This window comes from Indicator indicator, chromosome 3 (assembly GCF_027791375.1).
Source record: "Indicator indicator isolate 239-I01 chromosome 3, UM_Iind_1.1, whole genome shotgun sequence".
Taxonomy (NCBI): Eukaryota; Metazoa; Chordata; class Aves; order Piciformes; family Indicatoridae; genus Indicator; species Indicator indicator.
Window position 1 is genome coordinate 49,054,154 of NC_072012.1, and position 16,849 is coordinate 49,071,002.

Consider the following 16,849-nt stretch of genomic DNA (forward strand, 5'->3'; position numbering starts at 1 on the left):
AACCAAAGCAGCTGCTACCTGACTCCCACTCTTTCCACCACCATGCCTGCAGAAAAGAGCCAGCACCCTAGAACTCAGAACCAGCAACCACAATAAGAAACCTCCTGTGTTGCAATCGGAACTTCAAGCCCCAGAATACTTTGCTCCAGTTAGCACTTTTTCATTTTTCAGCACATTCATGGTATGAATAACAGCAGCAGGTTTAAATCATTGCATGACAGGCAGTATCTCTTTTGAGTGGCTTTTCTGGTCAAGAAGAGAGGAAGAGATCGGTGCTCTTTATTGTATTCCTTGCATCTTACCTTCTCAGGAGACTGAAGTGCTACTTGGATACTACTGCTACATGCTAATACAAATCCCTGTCTAGAAAGCAAGTCCCGGTTTTCTTAAGATGACATTAGATTTCTCCCCCACCATTTTCACAGGAAAAGTTATCCAATTCTCATCTTCTTGATTCCTGTCATATCTCTTGTTGACCTATTAGCTCTCTTCCAGGATTTTAGCAAACAGAGGAAGATCTTTAAATTAAAATATCAAAATTATCCAATATTTATTTTTGTTACCCATAACTTAGCCATCCTGTTCTCAGTTAGTTGAATATTTTACTAGCTTTTAACAAATTGTGTAGCACAAATTAATCCAAAGAGAACTTAGTAACAGAAATCAAAAAAAGCAAGTTTTAAAATACTTGTGTTGAATGTGGGGTTTTTTGTTTTTATTTCCTTTGACTTCAGTTGCATAGCTTTATGTACACTGCTGTATGGGAAGTATGTCAAAGTGGAAGCACAGAGCTTTGCTGCACAGCTGCCAGCACAGGGCTGCCTCTAGGCCTGGAATGCCTCCACCCTCTATTGCCAGCCAGCCCTGGAGCTGTCGAAGCCAGGGCAGCCTTTCAGGATTGCCATGTGGGCTCTTTGTGTTGCCTGTGCCTGGTAACCTCCTACAGCCCAGGGCTTGTATGGGCGTCACTAGGGCTGTGCCAGTGAGTGCTCATTCAGACAGAACTGGAATCCAGGTAGTGCCTTGTGTAGAGACCCTGGCTCAGGAGGTGAGAATCATACCCAGTAAGTTTGTTGGGTTTTGTTTTCCCCCAAGCTGCTACCATGGGAATTAAAGCGACAAATCAAATGGGTCTGTTTGGTAGTAACCCCAAGCTGTGCTATTGGTAAGGCTTTAACAGTTCTGTGTAGCCACTCTTTAATGCCAAATCTAAAGTAGCTGTTTAAAAAATGTTTGTAATATTTGTGTTGATTTTTTTTTTCTTTCAACTTTGGACTGCAAAATTCATCACGAAGAATTATAATTTCAGAGAGCATTTTTTCTTGGTTTTTTTGTGCTTAATACTGTATTTTCACTTCAACTAAATGTTCATTTTGGTTGGGGTTTTTCTCCCCCTTCAGAGATCACATGGTGTTCTGAAGAAGTCATGGGTAGCTGTTGTAGCTGTCCAGATAAAGAAACTGTCCCAGATAACCATCGAAACAAGTTTAAGGTAAGCAACTGACGTGCTGTCCTGTGAATTATTGTGCTGCTTCCTTGCAGAGTTAGGTCTATGATAGGAAAAAATTTGAATGAGAATAGGGTGGGAATTACTGAACATTTAAAACACTGCGGAGTTGTGGGTGTTTGTGGCTCCAAGTTCCTTTTGCCCCTTTGAGAATTGCTTTCTTAGCAGCAGTGACAGGATTGTTCTAGACAGGGTAGGCTGTTTTATGACAGTTTTGATCATCAGGAAGGAGAAGAGGCCCTGTGCTTTTTGATCCATCAGCATTTCAGCTGGTAGGGCCCAACTAAATACTGTCACCCCTGGGAGATTATGGAATTTAGGAAGCAAGTTGTAAACATAAGGGAAGAACTATTGCAGAAGTGTGATTATGAACCTGGATGCAGGCTCAGCAATGCAGAATTTTAGGACTGCTTGATTTTACTTGAGGATTACTACTGATTATAGCACGTGGAGAACTTTTGTCCTTAACTTCAAAGAAATGTTATTTATAAACATGCTTCTGTCATTTACATCCCTGGAATTTGTAAGCTTGTGAATGCTTGTTCATGTGCTTAACCTGCTTGCCATGAAGCTGCTGAAGTCAGTGAATTTAGGTAAGCATACCTTTGCATACTCACACAAGTCAGGTTGGCTTCTGTGCCCCAAACCGTCTCTGTGAGTTGACAAAGGAATGTGATGCTTCCAGAGTGAAAAATGATTCATCTGTTGCCTCAGGGTGAAGAGCTTTAAAGCTGTGGGAATTTCTGGAAGTGTTTAATATCAGTACAAAAAGATGAAGAATCAAATAGTTCTCTGTTTTCTTGCTTTTTATGCATTTGACATCACTTTGTGTTACTAGTTCCTATTTTTCTCCTTGTAGGATTTCTCTGTTGTTTGTGTGGGTTGCTGATGTAGCAGTGTGGGAGAAGATGAAAGAAAGTAATTTGTAAAATGAAGAAAGTTGGCACGAGCCTCAGTAACAGATGAAATAAACCTAATTCTTTTTCAGTTGGCTAAATTTCAAGTTGAAAATGTCTCTTTAAGGAGTGATATTAATTGATACCATAGGGAAGTTGGTTGTCTTTTTTTTTGGTAGTAAGAAAGAATCCCACTAAAAGCAGCATTGTGGGATAAAATACACATGGAGGGAAATACACATTGTCTGATGAATTCCATAAAGGATCTAGATTACCTCAAACTGGTTTAAAAGCAGAAAGGATTAAGAGTTTAAGCTTTTATACACATGTTTTCCTGCTTGATAAGCAGATAGTATTTAAATTATTTGTTGACTTTAAAAAGGCAGGAAAAATCAGTCTAAAACAGTCTGGTGATTCAGCATGGTGCAAGGCAATACAGATATGTGAGGGAAGCTTGATCTTGGAGCCCCTTATCCTTTCTTACTCCTCTTCCCCACTGTAGGTAGGTTTGTATGACAAAGCAAATTACTGTTATGTTTAAATAGAAATGGGACTTTGAAAGATTCCATTGTCTGAGGGATACCTTGTCTGAGTGTAAATACTAAAATAGGCACATAAAACCAGTTTAAGTAAAAAGAAACTGTTACAGGATCACAGGATGTTAGAGGATGGAAGGGACCTCTGGAGATCACACAGAATCAACCAGGTTGGAAGAGACCTCCAAGCTCATCAAGTCCACCTGATCACCCAACCCTATCTAATCAACCAGACCATGGCACTGAGTGCCTCATCCAGGCTTTGCTTAAACACCTCCAGGGACATTGACCCCACCCCCTCCCTGGGCAGCACATTCCCATGGTCAATCTCTCTTGCTGGGAAGAACTTCTTTCTAAGATCAAGCCTAAACTTCCCCCTGTACAGCTTGAGACTGTGTCCTCTTGTTCTGGTGCTGCTTGCCTGGGAGAAGAGACCAACCCCCACCTGTCTACAACAACCCATCAGGTAGTTATGGAGAGCAATGAGGTCTCCCCTGAGCCTCCTCTTCTCCAGGCTAAAGAACCCCAGCTCCCAGATCTTCCAGTCCAACCCCCCTGCCAGAGCAGGACCATAGAATCTAGCGCAGGTCACACAGGAACACATCCAGACAGGGCTGGAAAGTCTCCAGAGAAGGAGACTCCACAACCTCTCTGCGGAGCCTGCTCCGGTGCTCTGTGAGCCTCACCTTGAATATCTCCAGGAATGGGGCCCCAACCGCCTCCCTGGGCAACTTGTTCCAGTGTTCCACTACACTCTTTTCCTGAGAAAAGAACCTTCAAAGTAGTATTTTCAATTGATTTTTATTAGTATTATTCCACCTCAACATGAGGAAGAACTTCTGTAAGGGTGACAGAGCACTGGAACAGGCTTCCCAGAGAGATTGTGGAGTCTCCTTCTCTGGAGACTTTCCAGCCCTATCTTGATGTGTTCCTGTGCTGGATTCTCTGGTCCTGCTCTGGCAGGAAGGTTGGACTGGAAGATCTCCAGAGGTCCCTTCCAACCCCTAACATCCTGTGATGCTGTGGTGCTCAGAAGAAAAAAGTACTTACCTAATGCTATTTAACTTCTATTTCATAGGTTATTAATGTGGATGATGATGGCAATGAACTGGGTTCTGGCATAATGGAACTTACAGATACAGAATTAATTTTGTACACCCGTAAGAGGGACTCTGTCAAATGGCACTACCTCTGTCTCCGTCGCTATGGCTATGACTCAAATCTCTTCTCCTTTGAAAGTGGCCGAAGGTGTCAAACTGGACAAGGTATTTGGAATTTTTCTGTGTGAAACTTTTTGGGAATGTTATTTGATGTTTGAAAAGAAGGGTCCTAGCCTGTCCTTTGGCAAGGATTATAAAGGCTGTGGTTAAATTTGTGAAGATGGTTTCTGGAGAAAAAACACCATATGAGGAATGGTCTTATGGTAAAATTGAGGATTTGAGTTGCAGAGTTTTGGGTAATTTAAGTCTGGAGCATTACGTGCTTGCACATCTGGATACATCTGGTCAACTTGGGAGGTGGTTTTGACAGGAACGTCCTTCTACCTCAGAAGCTGACTTGACTTTCAGAGAGGGGCAGTGAAATCTGGATGGAACTATGGAGAAATCTCCTCAGAACTCAAGGAATCCTCTGTTTTGAAAGAGTGGAGCACTGGTGTGAACCAGATGTTCCTACCCTATTATTGTCTTCTGTAACACACTTGTGTTTCATCCTCTTCCTAAACCAAATACCACGTTCATTTATATCCGTGACATTCCCAAATCTAGGCACATACTTGTATAAAGCTATGCTTAGTTATTTGTGGCTTTAACTGGAAAAGGATGGTTACCTTTCCAGTTTCCAGATCATGCCTACCTTGGCCAAAGTTGGCTCCTAGTGAAATTTAGGCTTTACTGCATCAGCCCCCCCCCAAAAATAGCATTTTTGGCTGAGGTCTCAGTGTTGTTTTGCATCTTTCTACTGTGATGTAGATGTGGTGTAATTGGAATTAATGGTTGGTATTCCTATCTTATGAAATTAAGTTGTATTTTTGCGTTCTTATGGATTCTAGCATTTGCTAATGTTTTAAGCAAAAAATTATATTTATCAATTGCAATTTTTTTTAATTTTTACTGTAAAAAATTGGGAAGATGAAAGAACTTGATTGGACATAAAGTTGGATTGGAAATAAAGCTGGTCAATATTCGTTGTCCAAGCAGAAGTAAGGGCAGACAACCTTTGGGGTTTTAAAATAATAATGTAGAGACATTCTCAGTTCATCTCTGAATGAGAAATGGAGATGTTTTTAAATGTTACTGTAAACTCCATACTAAATTCAATTTTTGAGGCATCTAAGAAGAAAGTAATAAATTTTGCTTTGATGAAAATCACTTCAATTGATTTTGCAGGTTTGACTTACTGCTTCTTCTAAGCATATAAAATAGATACTAATAAAAATCAATTTAAAATACTACCTTGCGGGTTTGATTTACAGCATATAAAATAAAATTCAATTGAAAATACTACTTTGAAGGTTCTTTTCCTCAGCCTGTTAGCAAGTCTGCAAAATTTTCCAAAGTCTAATTGACTTCTCTGCTACCCTCCCAATTTATTTTTTTTTTACTAGGGAAGATTAAGCAGGCTGTGTAAGCAGCAACCCATTCCTCCCTCTTTTGTTTCTTGCCTTCCTTATGTAATAGTGAAATACTGCAAATACTGAGAAAAAAAGAGATCTGGCATAAAATGTTCTCTCTGCTGCCTTTTTGCAATGGAGTATTGTTCCTGAGAGTACATTGAATTTTGTGGGCACAGCTGCAAAAAACTTCATCTCACTTGGTGACATGACCAAGAAGCTTTTCATTTGAGAATACCCTGAACACTGCCCAGCAACCTTTTACTGATTGCATGAGCCATTCTAGTTTGTATTTTCCATTTAATCTCAAATTGTATCTATTTATAAACTGTCAGAAGGCACTGATAGGAAAACACTCAGTTTCTGTCAGGCATTAAAAACCTTGAAGACCTGTTTTGGGAGCATTAATTGATAGATAATTCAGGATAGAAAACTTGGAGGAGCTGGTATGTCACCATACACATTGTATTTAATGTGAATGTATTTAATGGCAAACCAGGGTTTCATCAGGTTGGTTTTGCTCACAATTTCAGTGCCAATTTGATTCAACTCACATTTTAAGGAATTAGCAATATGAAAGCACTTTTTTTAAACAGAGGTAAAGACATTTTAATTTTTCAGAAGCATATTGGGAAGTTGTTAAAGCTTGTGAGCCCAAAATCTCTTTTTAAATCTTTTTTTCACAGAATTGTCAGGGTTTGGAAGGGACCTCGAGGATCATCCAGTTCCAATCCCCCTGCCATGGGCAGGGACACCTCACACTACAGCAGGTTACTCACAGCCGCATCCAGCCTGGCTGCAAAAACCTCCAGGGATGAGGCTTCCACCACCTCCCTGGGCAACCTGTGCCAGTGTCTCAGCACTTTTTGTCCATTAAGTCTTAAATACTCTGCGTGAATTTTCAGAACTACACACAAAAAATTAAACATGTACTTGAGCCGGATCATGAGTTGAGGAAATGTAGTAGAAGAAGCTCTACAGCTGCGGTTTTGCAAGCATGAAGCTTGTTCCCTGCACCAGCCAGCTATGAATTGTTCACTGTCATTCCTTTTAGCCCATTTGGGGAGGGACTTCCTAGGTTGTCAGGTAGTGATAGGACTAGGGAGAATGGATCCAAGCTAGAGGAGAGGAAATTTAGATTCAATGTCAAGAGGAAGTTCTTCACCATAAGGGTGGTGAGACACTGGAACAGCTTGCCCAAGGAGGTGGTGCCTCATCTCTGGATGTTTTTAAGGCCAGGCTGGATGTGGCTCTGGGCAAAGTAATCTCGTGGGAAGTGTCCCTGCCTATGGCAGGGGGGTTGGAACTAGATGATCCTTGAAGTCCCTTCCAACTGTGACAATTCTGTGATTCCCAGCTGGGTTTTTTGTGAACTTATGCTATGTGGACCATTTCTGGTAGTTCTGATTTGTCAGAGTTCTGCACCCTTATGTAAATATATGATGATAGTAATTGCCAGGCTATTAACACAATTGCACTTAAAGGACTAGCTGTGTAGGTAGGTAGATTTTAGTAGAGAGCATTTTAAGATTGTAATACTCACTTGAAAAAAACCCAAAACAACAGCACCTGCAGCCACGTTTAACAAGCATGTCAACTTTAACTTCATGCTTTCAATGGAAGAATAACCCAAAGCTGGACTTTGCTGGTCAGGGTAAGTTGGGGCGCCCCCTGCTGTTCAAAGGCAAAGTGGCACAATACACCTGCAACAGAGATGGTATTGATGCTAACTTTGTGTTCTGTGTCTATCCTTTAGCCTGAAGCAATCGGGTTGTTACTGTCTGTTTCACACGGTTTGTCTTCCTAGCTTTTCATTTGACTCTTCTTTAAAGAGACTAGTGTTTAAAATCTTTCTTTCCTGTTATGCAGGTATCTTTCTTTAGAAACGTGGGTTAAAAAAAGATGACCTTGTAGCACCACAGTAGTTTCACTTAATGTTTTGTTATTGTTTGGTTTGCTTTTTAAAAATATATATTTATTTAACAGGTATCCTTTTAATCAGCTAAAGAAAAAATCTTGCCTTGTGTTGTGGTTTGGTTTTGGTTGTTTTTCTCTCCCTGCCCCACTCCCCCCACCCCTCCATTTGGCACTCAAAACTTAGTTTTCACAGAATCACTGGGGTTATTTTTCCCCTCTTAAGTGAATCAGTTTTCTATTCTAATTTAACTTCTGATGCATGGGAATCTTATTCTTCTATTAGATAAACTCTTCAGAGGTTCTCACAGTAATTCTGTGTATTTTGGAGGAATAAAAGTTTCTTAACATTTTTGCTTCTTTAACAGGTACTCATTACAGGGATTCCTGTTCTATTTTTTGAAAACTATATACATTTTAAGACATGTTTCTTGTGTTAAAGGATTTTGATTTTTTTTTCCTGTGTATTTATAGGAATCTTTGCCTTTAAATGTGCCCGTGCAGAAGAGCTATTTAATATGTTGCAAGAGATAATGCAGAATAATAGTATAAATGTGGTAGAAGAACCAGTAGTAGAAAGGAATAATCATCAAACTGAGTTGGAAGCTCCAAGAACTCCTAGAACACCTACCAGTAAGTGTGGTTATGCTGTCAGAGGACATACCTGAGAGAATGTGGTAGTTAGCTGGAAATAGCACTTAATTTGCATTGAGTCTTTGACTAATTAAAAAGAAAACTAATGTAAAACTAAGGGGCTAATTACCAGTAATGCATTCACTTGAAGTACTTGTGGAGAATTCTCTTTTGAGAATCCTAAGCCTTGGGAGCAAAACTGCTGTAGTCAAGTTCTTCAGCTTTAAGAAATAAGTTTTAGAAACTTAGTTGTTGCATGTTATGAACACTTATGAATGCAGCTGCTGAAGTGCTTTATAATACATCACCATGTATTTACTTGTAGCATTTCTGAGAAATGTTTGTGTTTGGTAATGTTCCAACCTTTTTATTTGGGAAAAAGGTAATGGTAATATCACATCTGTAATGGGTTTAGAATCTTCCTTCTGCTTGAGTAGATGGATGGGTAGAGTGAAGTCCTTCCAAAAATATCAGAGGATTTTAGTTAATCTGAGGCAGATGGCTTGATATTTGAAAGCAGGAGTTCCAGTTTATTAATTATTTCAGAGAAATGGAAGCTGAAGGAAATAAGTCCCTGCTAAGGAGACAGGTTAATGTTAGAAAGAAGCTGGAGGGACTGTGATGTGTAATACACCTCAGATTTCACTGCATGCTTCAGATGTGCTTCTCAGTAAACACTGGGATGCTACACTCTGCAAATTGCTTTTCCCTTTGCTTCCCCTCAGCAAAATGAAGCCTTATGAATATTTAATACTGGTTTACATATTACAGTTTCTCTTTTGAAAATGAAGATGCAAAGCATCTTGCTCATATACAGTAAAATTCTCTATTTTAATATGGTTTTGCTTGTTCTCTAATTAAACCAGCTCCTGGGTTCAATGCACAAAGTTTACCTAATGGCTATCCAAGATATCCATCTTTTGGAGATGCTTCATCCCATCCATCCAGCAGGCATCCTTCTGTCGGAAGCGCACGCCTCCCCTCTGTCGGTGAAGAATCAACTCATCCCTTACTTGTAGCAGAGGAGCAAGTGGGTATTTTTGTCCCCTCACAGAACTTAGGTTGTACATCAGTTCAAGATTTTTAAAAAATGCTTGTTCTGCAGGCTTCATTGGTGTGTTTTCAGTATCAGGTGTAACGTGTTTCCATGGTAGCTATCTCAAAAGTGTTTGCTTTGCCTCTTCAAAATGATACTGGTACAGGTTGAGGACCAGAGAGAAATTCCTCTCAGAGAGTACAAGGGGACGAATGGTCCGTCCACAGGGGATGGACGCTGGAAACTGTGTTATTCCATCCCATAACCCTGCATCTCTCTGTGCAGGGGGAGTTCACAGCCAATGCTCCCTCTTTCTTTCTTCCCTCTGCTCCTGGCACATGGGGCCATTACCTCTCTGGGTTTGTGGGGGAGTTTGCAGCCTTCTGCAGCCTTCTTGGCAAAGCTGATTGCTTGCTGCACAATGGGGCCTAGAGAGGGGAGCAGTGAGGCCTAGTGGGGGGCGCTGAGGCTTGGTAGCCTTTCTTGGGGGAGGGGCAGTTGGGCCTACTCCTGGGTCTACTGAGGCTTAGTGTGGGGGGGAAGTTTTGGAACCCTATGAGGAGAGGCTGAGGGAGCTGGGGGTGCTTAGCCTGGAGAAGAGGAGGCTCAGGGGAGACCTCATTGCTCTCTACAACTACCTGAAGGGAGGTTGTAGCCAGGTGGGGGTTGGTCTCCTCTCCCAGGCAAGCAGTGACAGAACAAGAGGACACAGTCTCAAGCTGTGGGGGGAAGTTTAGGCTTGATCTTAGAAAGAAGTTCTTCCCAGCAAGAGAGACTGGCCATGGGAATGTGCTGCCCAGGGAGGTGGTGGAGTCACCATCCCTGGAGGTGTTTAAGCAAAGCCTGGATGAGGCACTCAGTGCCATGGTCTGGTTGATTGGATAGAGTTGAGTGATCAGGTGGACTTGATGAGCTTGGAGGTCTCTTCCAACCTGGTTGATTCTGTGAAATGTCACAATCTACAAACAGGTTTTAGCCTAGCAGCAAGGCCTGGTTGGGCTCAGCTGGGAAGGCTAGGCCCAAACTGATTCTGTTTGTGTATATATTTCCTTTTTCTCTGAATACCTTTTGTATTTCTGGATGTATTTGTAAATAGTATTTCCATTTAACCTCCAATTCTGTGTATTTTTATTTACTCCTTTGGGGTAAAATACTTTCTATCCTTTTGCCCTGGGCAGCTTGTGGCTCAAAAGGACAGATACTTTGTAGAATGGTTTGCTGAGGAAAACTCTTTTGAGTTGCTCTTCATATATATAAACAAAGATATAGAAAACATGTATTTGCATGTGCTGTTTTAAAAAATTTCCGGGATTACTTTTTAACACATACTTGCACTTTATACTAACAGATGCTAATCAAAAAGCATCTTACATGTAAGTCACTTATTTGACACATGGAAATCATGGAATAATTTAAGTTAGAAGGGACCTCTAGAGTCCTCTAGGTCAAATTTTAGAGATGGCTGCACAGAGCCTTGTCCTTTCATGCTTTGAATACTCCAAACAAGAGGATTGCGCTGTATGTTCCAGTGTTCCACCACCTTTGTTGTGAAAACATTTCTCCCTGATATGTAATCAGATTTTTTTTTCCTGTGGCAGCTGGTGTCCCCTGCCCCTCACCTTTTTAGCTTTTTGCTGAACATCTCCAAAAAGGGTCTGGCTCTGTCTTGATCAATTAGATAGTTGAAAACAGCTGTTAGGTGGTTTCCTGGCCTCCTCTTAAGACTGAACAAGCATAATTCTCTCAGCTTCTCTTTCCATGTCACATGCTCCAGCCTCTCTAATCATGGACTTGTTCCAGTACGGTGCAGTGTGGTGATGTCTGTCTGATACTGGGGCACCCAGATTCAGTCTCACAAATGCTGAACTGATAGTGCTAATCACTTAACCTGTGCTTTTGCTAGCACAAACCAATGTACATTAGGCTTTCATTGCTGCAAAGGCACACTGCTGACTCTCATTCAACTTACCATCCACCTGGAGGCCTGGTGCTTTTCTTCAAGGCTGTTTTCAGTTCATTTGGTGCCTGGTACTGTTGGTGTTGTTCCATAGCGGACACTGGACTTCGAATTTGCTGTTGCTGAACTTTGTGAGGATCCCTTTCAGTGGAAACCTTATGGATCTGGGACAAATGGAAAACTTCCTGCAGCTGTGTTCTGTCTCATCATTCAGGTTGCTGATGAAAATGTTAGGCAAGTTTAATAAAACATCATGTAGTTTAGGAAGGCTCCCATGTGTGACAAAACTGTTGGAAACCAGAGAAGGTAACCAGAATAAAGTGCAGTGACGTCTCTTGTGGGAAATGATTTGTTAGGAGCCACTGTGGAAGAGCCCATGTAAGAGTAAATGAGTTTAGAGAATCAAAGTAGGAGTCAACTGAGCTGTAAACACTTGTAGAGCTTGACAGAGAAGTTGGGAAGGCTAGATGACTGCTGCTGTAAAATATTTCTTTTGTTGTTTAGGTATCCAGACAGAATTAAAATTTAGAGAGAGAATCCATCACTCCAGTCTTTCCTGTTCAGCCTTACATTGATCTACTTCAGGAACTTTATGGGATAAGCTAGTGGTGTATGTCTGCCTTTCTTAGTGGCATCTGGTGCCAGCTCTTGCTTCTTTTTAATTCTGAGAGCCACAGTTCATATGGAATTATATATTTTTCTACTTCAGTTTCTAGTATTGGGAGGCTTTTGGCTCTTGAAGCAAGAATGCACTGTTACTCCAGTAAAGCCAATCTCTCTGCTCACTGCTTAAGTAGTACACCAAGTGGGCTCCTGAGATTTTGTTTAAAGGTTTTGTTTGTTTGTTTGTTTTATTGTGTGGGGTTTTCTAAATGGGCAGTAAATTTCCTTTGCACAACTCTTAAACAGCTGCTATCCCATGATTTGATTTTTTCAGGTGTTCTAATTAGAAAAGTAGAGAGTTAAGAAAGAAAGAGTTTGGAGCTGAAAAAAAAGGACATAAATAGTGTTTGCATTTATTTATTTATTTATTTTCTTCCCCTTTTAGGTGCACACTTATGTCAACACTACTGGGGTACAAGAGGAAAGAAAAAACCGATCAAGTGTGCACGTGCCACTGGAATCAAAGCTTTCAAACCCTGAAACAACTAAAGTGAAAGAAGAGCAGATGTGTACTGATGACAGAGATGCTCAGGTTCTCCTGGAGCCTGAAGGAGTCAAGTTTGTTTTAGGACCAACACCTGTTCAAAGGCAATTAATGGAAAGAGAGAAACTGGAGCAACTTGGGAGAGACCAAGTTAGCGGCAGCAGCACAAACAACACTGAATGGGACACTGGGTACGACAGTGATGAACGTAGAGAAACACCATCTGGTAATAAATTGGTGTATGAAAATATAAATAGGTTATCAATCCCTAGTGCCTCAGGGGTCAGGAGAGGTCGTTTGACATCAACCAGTACCTCAGACACCCAGAACATTAACAACTCTGCTCAGAGAAGAACTGCGCTGTTGAACTATGAGAACTTGCCATCCTTGCCTCCTGTTTGGGAAGCCCGCAAGCTGAGCAGAGATGACGACGACAGTTTAGGACCAAAGACCCCATCTCTGAATGGCTACCACAATAATCTAGATCCAATGCATAATTATGTCAACACAGAGAATGTAACAGTACCAGCAAGTGCTCATAAAGTAGAATTCCCACGGCGTCGGGACTGTACCCCGACAGTCTTTAACTTTGACATTAGGCGTCCGAGCTTGGAACACAGGCAGCTCAACTACATACAGGTTGACTTGGAAGGTGGCAGTGACTCCGACAACCCTCAGACTCCGAAAACCCCCACCACTCCACTTCCACAGACCCCAACCAGGCGCACAGAGCTGTATGCTGTGATAGACATTGAAAGAACTGCTGCTATGTCGAGCTTGCAAAAAGCACTGCCACGAGACGATGGTACTTCTAGGAAAACTAGACATAACAGCACTGACCTGCCTATGTGAGCCTAGGAAGCAGTAAATCATTTGCACCTTTTGTGAAGTTTCTAGAATTGAAGATGCAAGTACTTTGCATTTCTTAACACTACGCCTTTTATAGACTAATGGAACTTTTGTGTTGTTTTGTTTTCCCTGCATACTTCATGTACTTGTCTAACTAAAGGGAATTAATGTAGAGCAAGTATTCATTTAGGTAACACTATCTCATTCTACAGTAGTAGTACTTAACTACATAGCAGCATCACCACCTTTCACAGTGCCTCTTTAAATTGATTAGAGTTTAAGTGACATGCCAGTTTTGAATTTATAAATATTCTGGTCTGGTGCCTATATTCATTAATGGCATTTATAACACTTGTTTGTTTGTTTATTTGGTTTTTTTTTTCCAAAGCCTCTTGATATGTGCATTATTAGCAGGTAAACCTAATCTTTCAAGATACATACCTTAATGTTCGTTCCTCATTGAAGTGGCTCCTCCAGAATGAAATGTAACGCATTAATTCACTCGGTTTGACTTACACAGGTTTATGTTGGTTCATCTCAAGGGATAGAAACACCTTTTTTATTTTTATTTTAATTTTTTTAATAAGCCCACATGGGCAAGAAGGCCTCTAATTCCCAATGGTTTGTTGTGTTTTTTTAACTCATGTGATATTTGAGAGGTCACATCGAAGTTTGTTGATCACAGCTACAAATGCACCTAACCCAGCCTTAAGCTCTTTCTGCCAGAAGAGAATTCCAAGTGGTGTATCAAATTCCCTGTGAAATCTGACAGTTTTAATCTCAGTAGAATTTTTGTGGTTTTTTTTTTGTGAAGGAATTCACAGGTTGGCTGTATGACTTAAGGCTCTCTTGTCATTTTGTAGTTCACTGTGCCTTCCTTTCTTTGCATTTGTGTTTCATTCTTTTTTTCTTTTTTTTCCCATCTGTTCCATCATGTCTTGTTTTAAAAGTCAAAATTTTGTACATAGCTTTAATTATTGTTCAGGGTTGTTTGTGTGTTTTTTGTCTGACTCTTTACATATGACAAAGACTCTTGAAGGTCAAATGGTCATCTTTTTCCAGTGTTGTACTTTTTTTTTATGCCTGACAGAAACATCCCAGCTCTTCAGCAGCATGCATTATTGCACAACTGGAAAGGGTTTTATTATGCAGTTATGGTCTTCCTCTAAAGCATCAGTCACAGGTTATGCAGGATGCTGGACTAGGTAGTTCTTTATAGCAAATGGTACATTGTAGCCATGTGCATCCATAGCTGATAGTATGCTCTGATTTAGAGAGAGATGTAGTAAATTATTGGAAGGTATTAACCTATGAGGATGCTTCTGCAGTTTGTGAGCTTGGTTACAGTGATGGCTGCTAAGTGTTACAGATACATCCTGGTAGAATGTTGAGTATGCCAGCTGCACCCTTAGCAGAATCACAGAAGGCCAGGATAGAAGGGACCCCAAGGATCATCTCCCACAACCTGTCTAGGTAACAGTGTAGTTGAAATGAGCTACCCAGCGCCCTAGCAAGCGGGGTCTTAACACTGTCCAATGCAGGGGAATCCACTACTTCCCTTGGGAAGTTATCCCAATGTCTAACTGTTCTCATGGAGAAAAATTTTCTTCTGAAGTCCAGTGGGAATCTCCCCACCAGTAACTTGTACCCATTGCCCCTTTCCCATGTGTCTCCTTGTAAAAAGGGAGTCTCCATCATCCTGTTAGCCACCCTTTGTGTACTCGTGTGTGGTAATAAGGTCTCCCCTAGGCCTTCTTTTCTCAAGGCTGAACAACCCCAGCTCTTTCAGCCTTTCCTCACATGGCAGGTCTTCCAGTCTACTGATCATTGTTGTGGCCCTTCTCTTGACATTGTCCAGCCTGTCCACATCTTTTTTGTACAGCAGGGACCAAAACTGCAGCAGTACTCCAGCTATGGCCCAACAAGTGCTGAGTAAAGTGGGACAATGACTTCTTTATCTCTGCTGGTAATGCCCTTGTTGATGCAGCCTAACATCCTGTTGGCCTTCTTTGCACCTGCACTGTTCACTCAAGATGAGCTTGTAATCCACCAAGACCTCTAGGTCAGGGCTGCTGTCCATCCAGGTAGATCCCAGTCTGAGCTGCACTCCTGAGTTATGTATTCCCAGATGCAAGACCCTACATCTGTCCCTGCTGAAGTTCATAAAGTTCTTGTTAGCCTTCATTCAGCCTGTCCAGGTCTTCCTGGAGGGCGGCTCTCCCTTCTAAAGCATCAAGCTCCCCACTCATGTTGGTGTCCTCTGGAAACTTTACCAGGGTGCTCTTGATCCCTACATGCAGATCGCTTATGAAGATACTAAAACAGTGTTGGGCCCAATATCAATCCCTGAGGGACCACTCTTGTGACTGGCTGCCAAGTTGAGAACGAACTATTTACTACCACCTTCTGGGGGTGGCCTGTCAGCACTTCCCCAACACCACACAGACCACCTCTCTAGGCCATAAGGTGTCAGTTTCTCTAGGAGGAAGCTGTGGGGGACCATGTCAAAAATCTTGGAAAAGTCCAGATAGACAATGCCAGCTGCTCGCCCTGCATCGGCCAAGTGAGTTGCTTTGTTGTAAAAGTTATGGGGCTTTTAAAAATTAATTTTATTTTTAACACTCTGAATAATCTTAGAATTCTGGCAATATTGCAGGGTGCAGCTTGGGACTAGCAGTAGAAGAGACTCTTGAGCCTGTGATTGCAAGGGAACTGACACTTGTGTGAACTGATGTGATGTAAACTAACCTTTGAACTGTGAGTGCAAGAAAAAGCCATTTGGAGATCCGAGAATGAATTGAGGGTCTTCATGCAATATTTGAAGTTTTATTAAAAAAAAACCAAACAACAAAACCCCAACCTACTATTATTTTCAGCCTCTGAAATTGGAGTGTGTTCTTGTTCTTTATGATAACATTTTCTTTAGTCTTTTTCTCAGTTTAGTAGTGGCTGCAGTTAATAGCACCTGAAATATGTCTTGCTACACCATTAAGGGATTATCAGGCAACCTTTTTCTTACTCTTGACTTTTATTATCCTTTACAGACTGTATGGTACTGAAATGCCAGATGCACAAAGAATATCATTTGCAGAAGTAAAAGATGTGAGTCATTGAGACCATTCTTAGGAATTTAAATGAGATTTAAAAAAAAACCCTCTGTGATTTCACAGTCAAGCTATGCATACTCTTGTGATAGATTTGTTGACTTAGGAGAGACCTTGGTACTCAAGAAGGTAATGACTACCTACAGCTAGATATTTTACAGGTCTGCAGTATTTAGTGCCCCTTCACCTCTTTGCCATTGCCTGGCCTTATGCTATAGACCTCTCTTCTCTACTGAAGAGAAAGTAGCAGGGATTACAAAATACTTAGTGAATTAATGATGCTGGTGTGATTCTTAGCTTCTAGCTCACTGAAATGTGTGAGCTGCACTGATGCTTCAACAGGTGTTTTGAGGCAGATGTCTTTGATCTAGCTAGCTGCCTAGAAATATTTGGTTCTCTTCTGTTATAGTATTGGTGTTTCAGAAATAACTAATGAATTGGATCCTTAAAACACATCTGTGAGGCAAGGAAGTAATATCCTTGATTGAAAATAGGGAAATCGACCCTGAGTGACCTGTTGAAATTACAACAAACAGCAATATCCCCCTTCAGTTCCAGTTCACTGTCCTATGTGGTTATCCTGAACAGTCTCAGATTATTCAGGTGCTCTGAGTAATTTTGGTTTTCATGTTGTTGCAAGATTCACAATACTTCATAGG

The 16,849-nt window shown here is 41.1% G+C and overlaps 1 protein-coding gene across 1 annotated transcript; it reads left to right on the forward strand.

Moving 5' to 3' along the window:
• Window positions 1-1,426: 1,426 nt before the first annotated feature.
• On the forward strand, window positions 1,427-13,089 carry FRS2 (fibroblast growth factor receptor substrate 2). The gene is made up of 5 exons (XM_054399660.1): window positions 1,427-1,492; window positions 4,018-4,204; window positions 7,939-8,097; window positions 8,964-9,127; window positions 12,139-13,089. Exons 1-5 carry the CDS (start codon window positions 1,427-1,429, stop codon window positions 13,087-13,089), a joined length of 1,527 nt encoding a protein of 508 aa, XP_054255635.1.
• The last annotated feature ends 3,760 nt before the right edge of the window (window positions 13,090-16,849 follow it).

Bases quoted from the DNA above. Each gene is read 5' to 3' on its own strand.
- FRS2 (XM_054399660.1), top strand. From the start codon at position 1,427: ATGGGTAGCTGTTGTAGCTGTCCAGATAAAGAAACTGTCCCAGATAAC. The intron at 4,205-7,938 runs GTATTTGGAATT...GTGTATTTATAG, and splicing joins AAGGTGTCAAACTGGACAAG to GAATCTTTGCCTTTAAATGT. The intron at 9,128-12,138 runs GTGGGTATTTTT...TTCCCCTTTTAG, and splicing joins TACTTGTAGCAGAGGAGCAA to GTGCACACTTATGTCAACAC.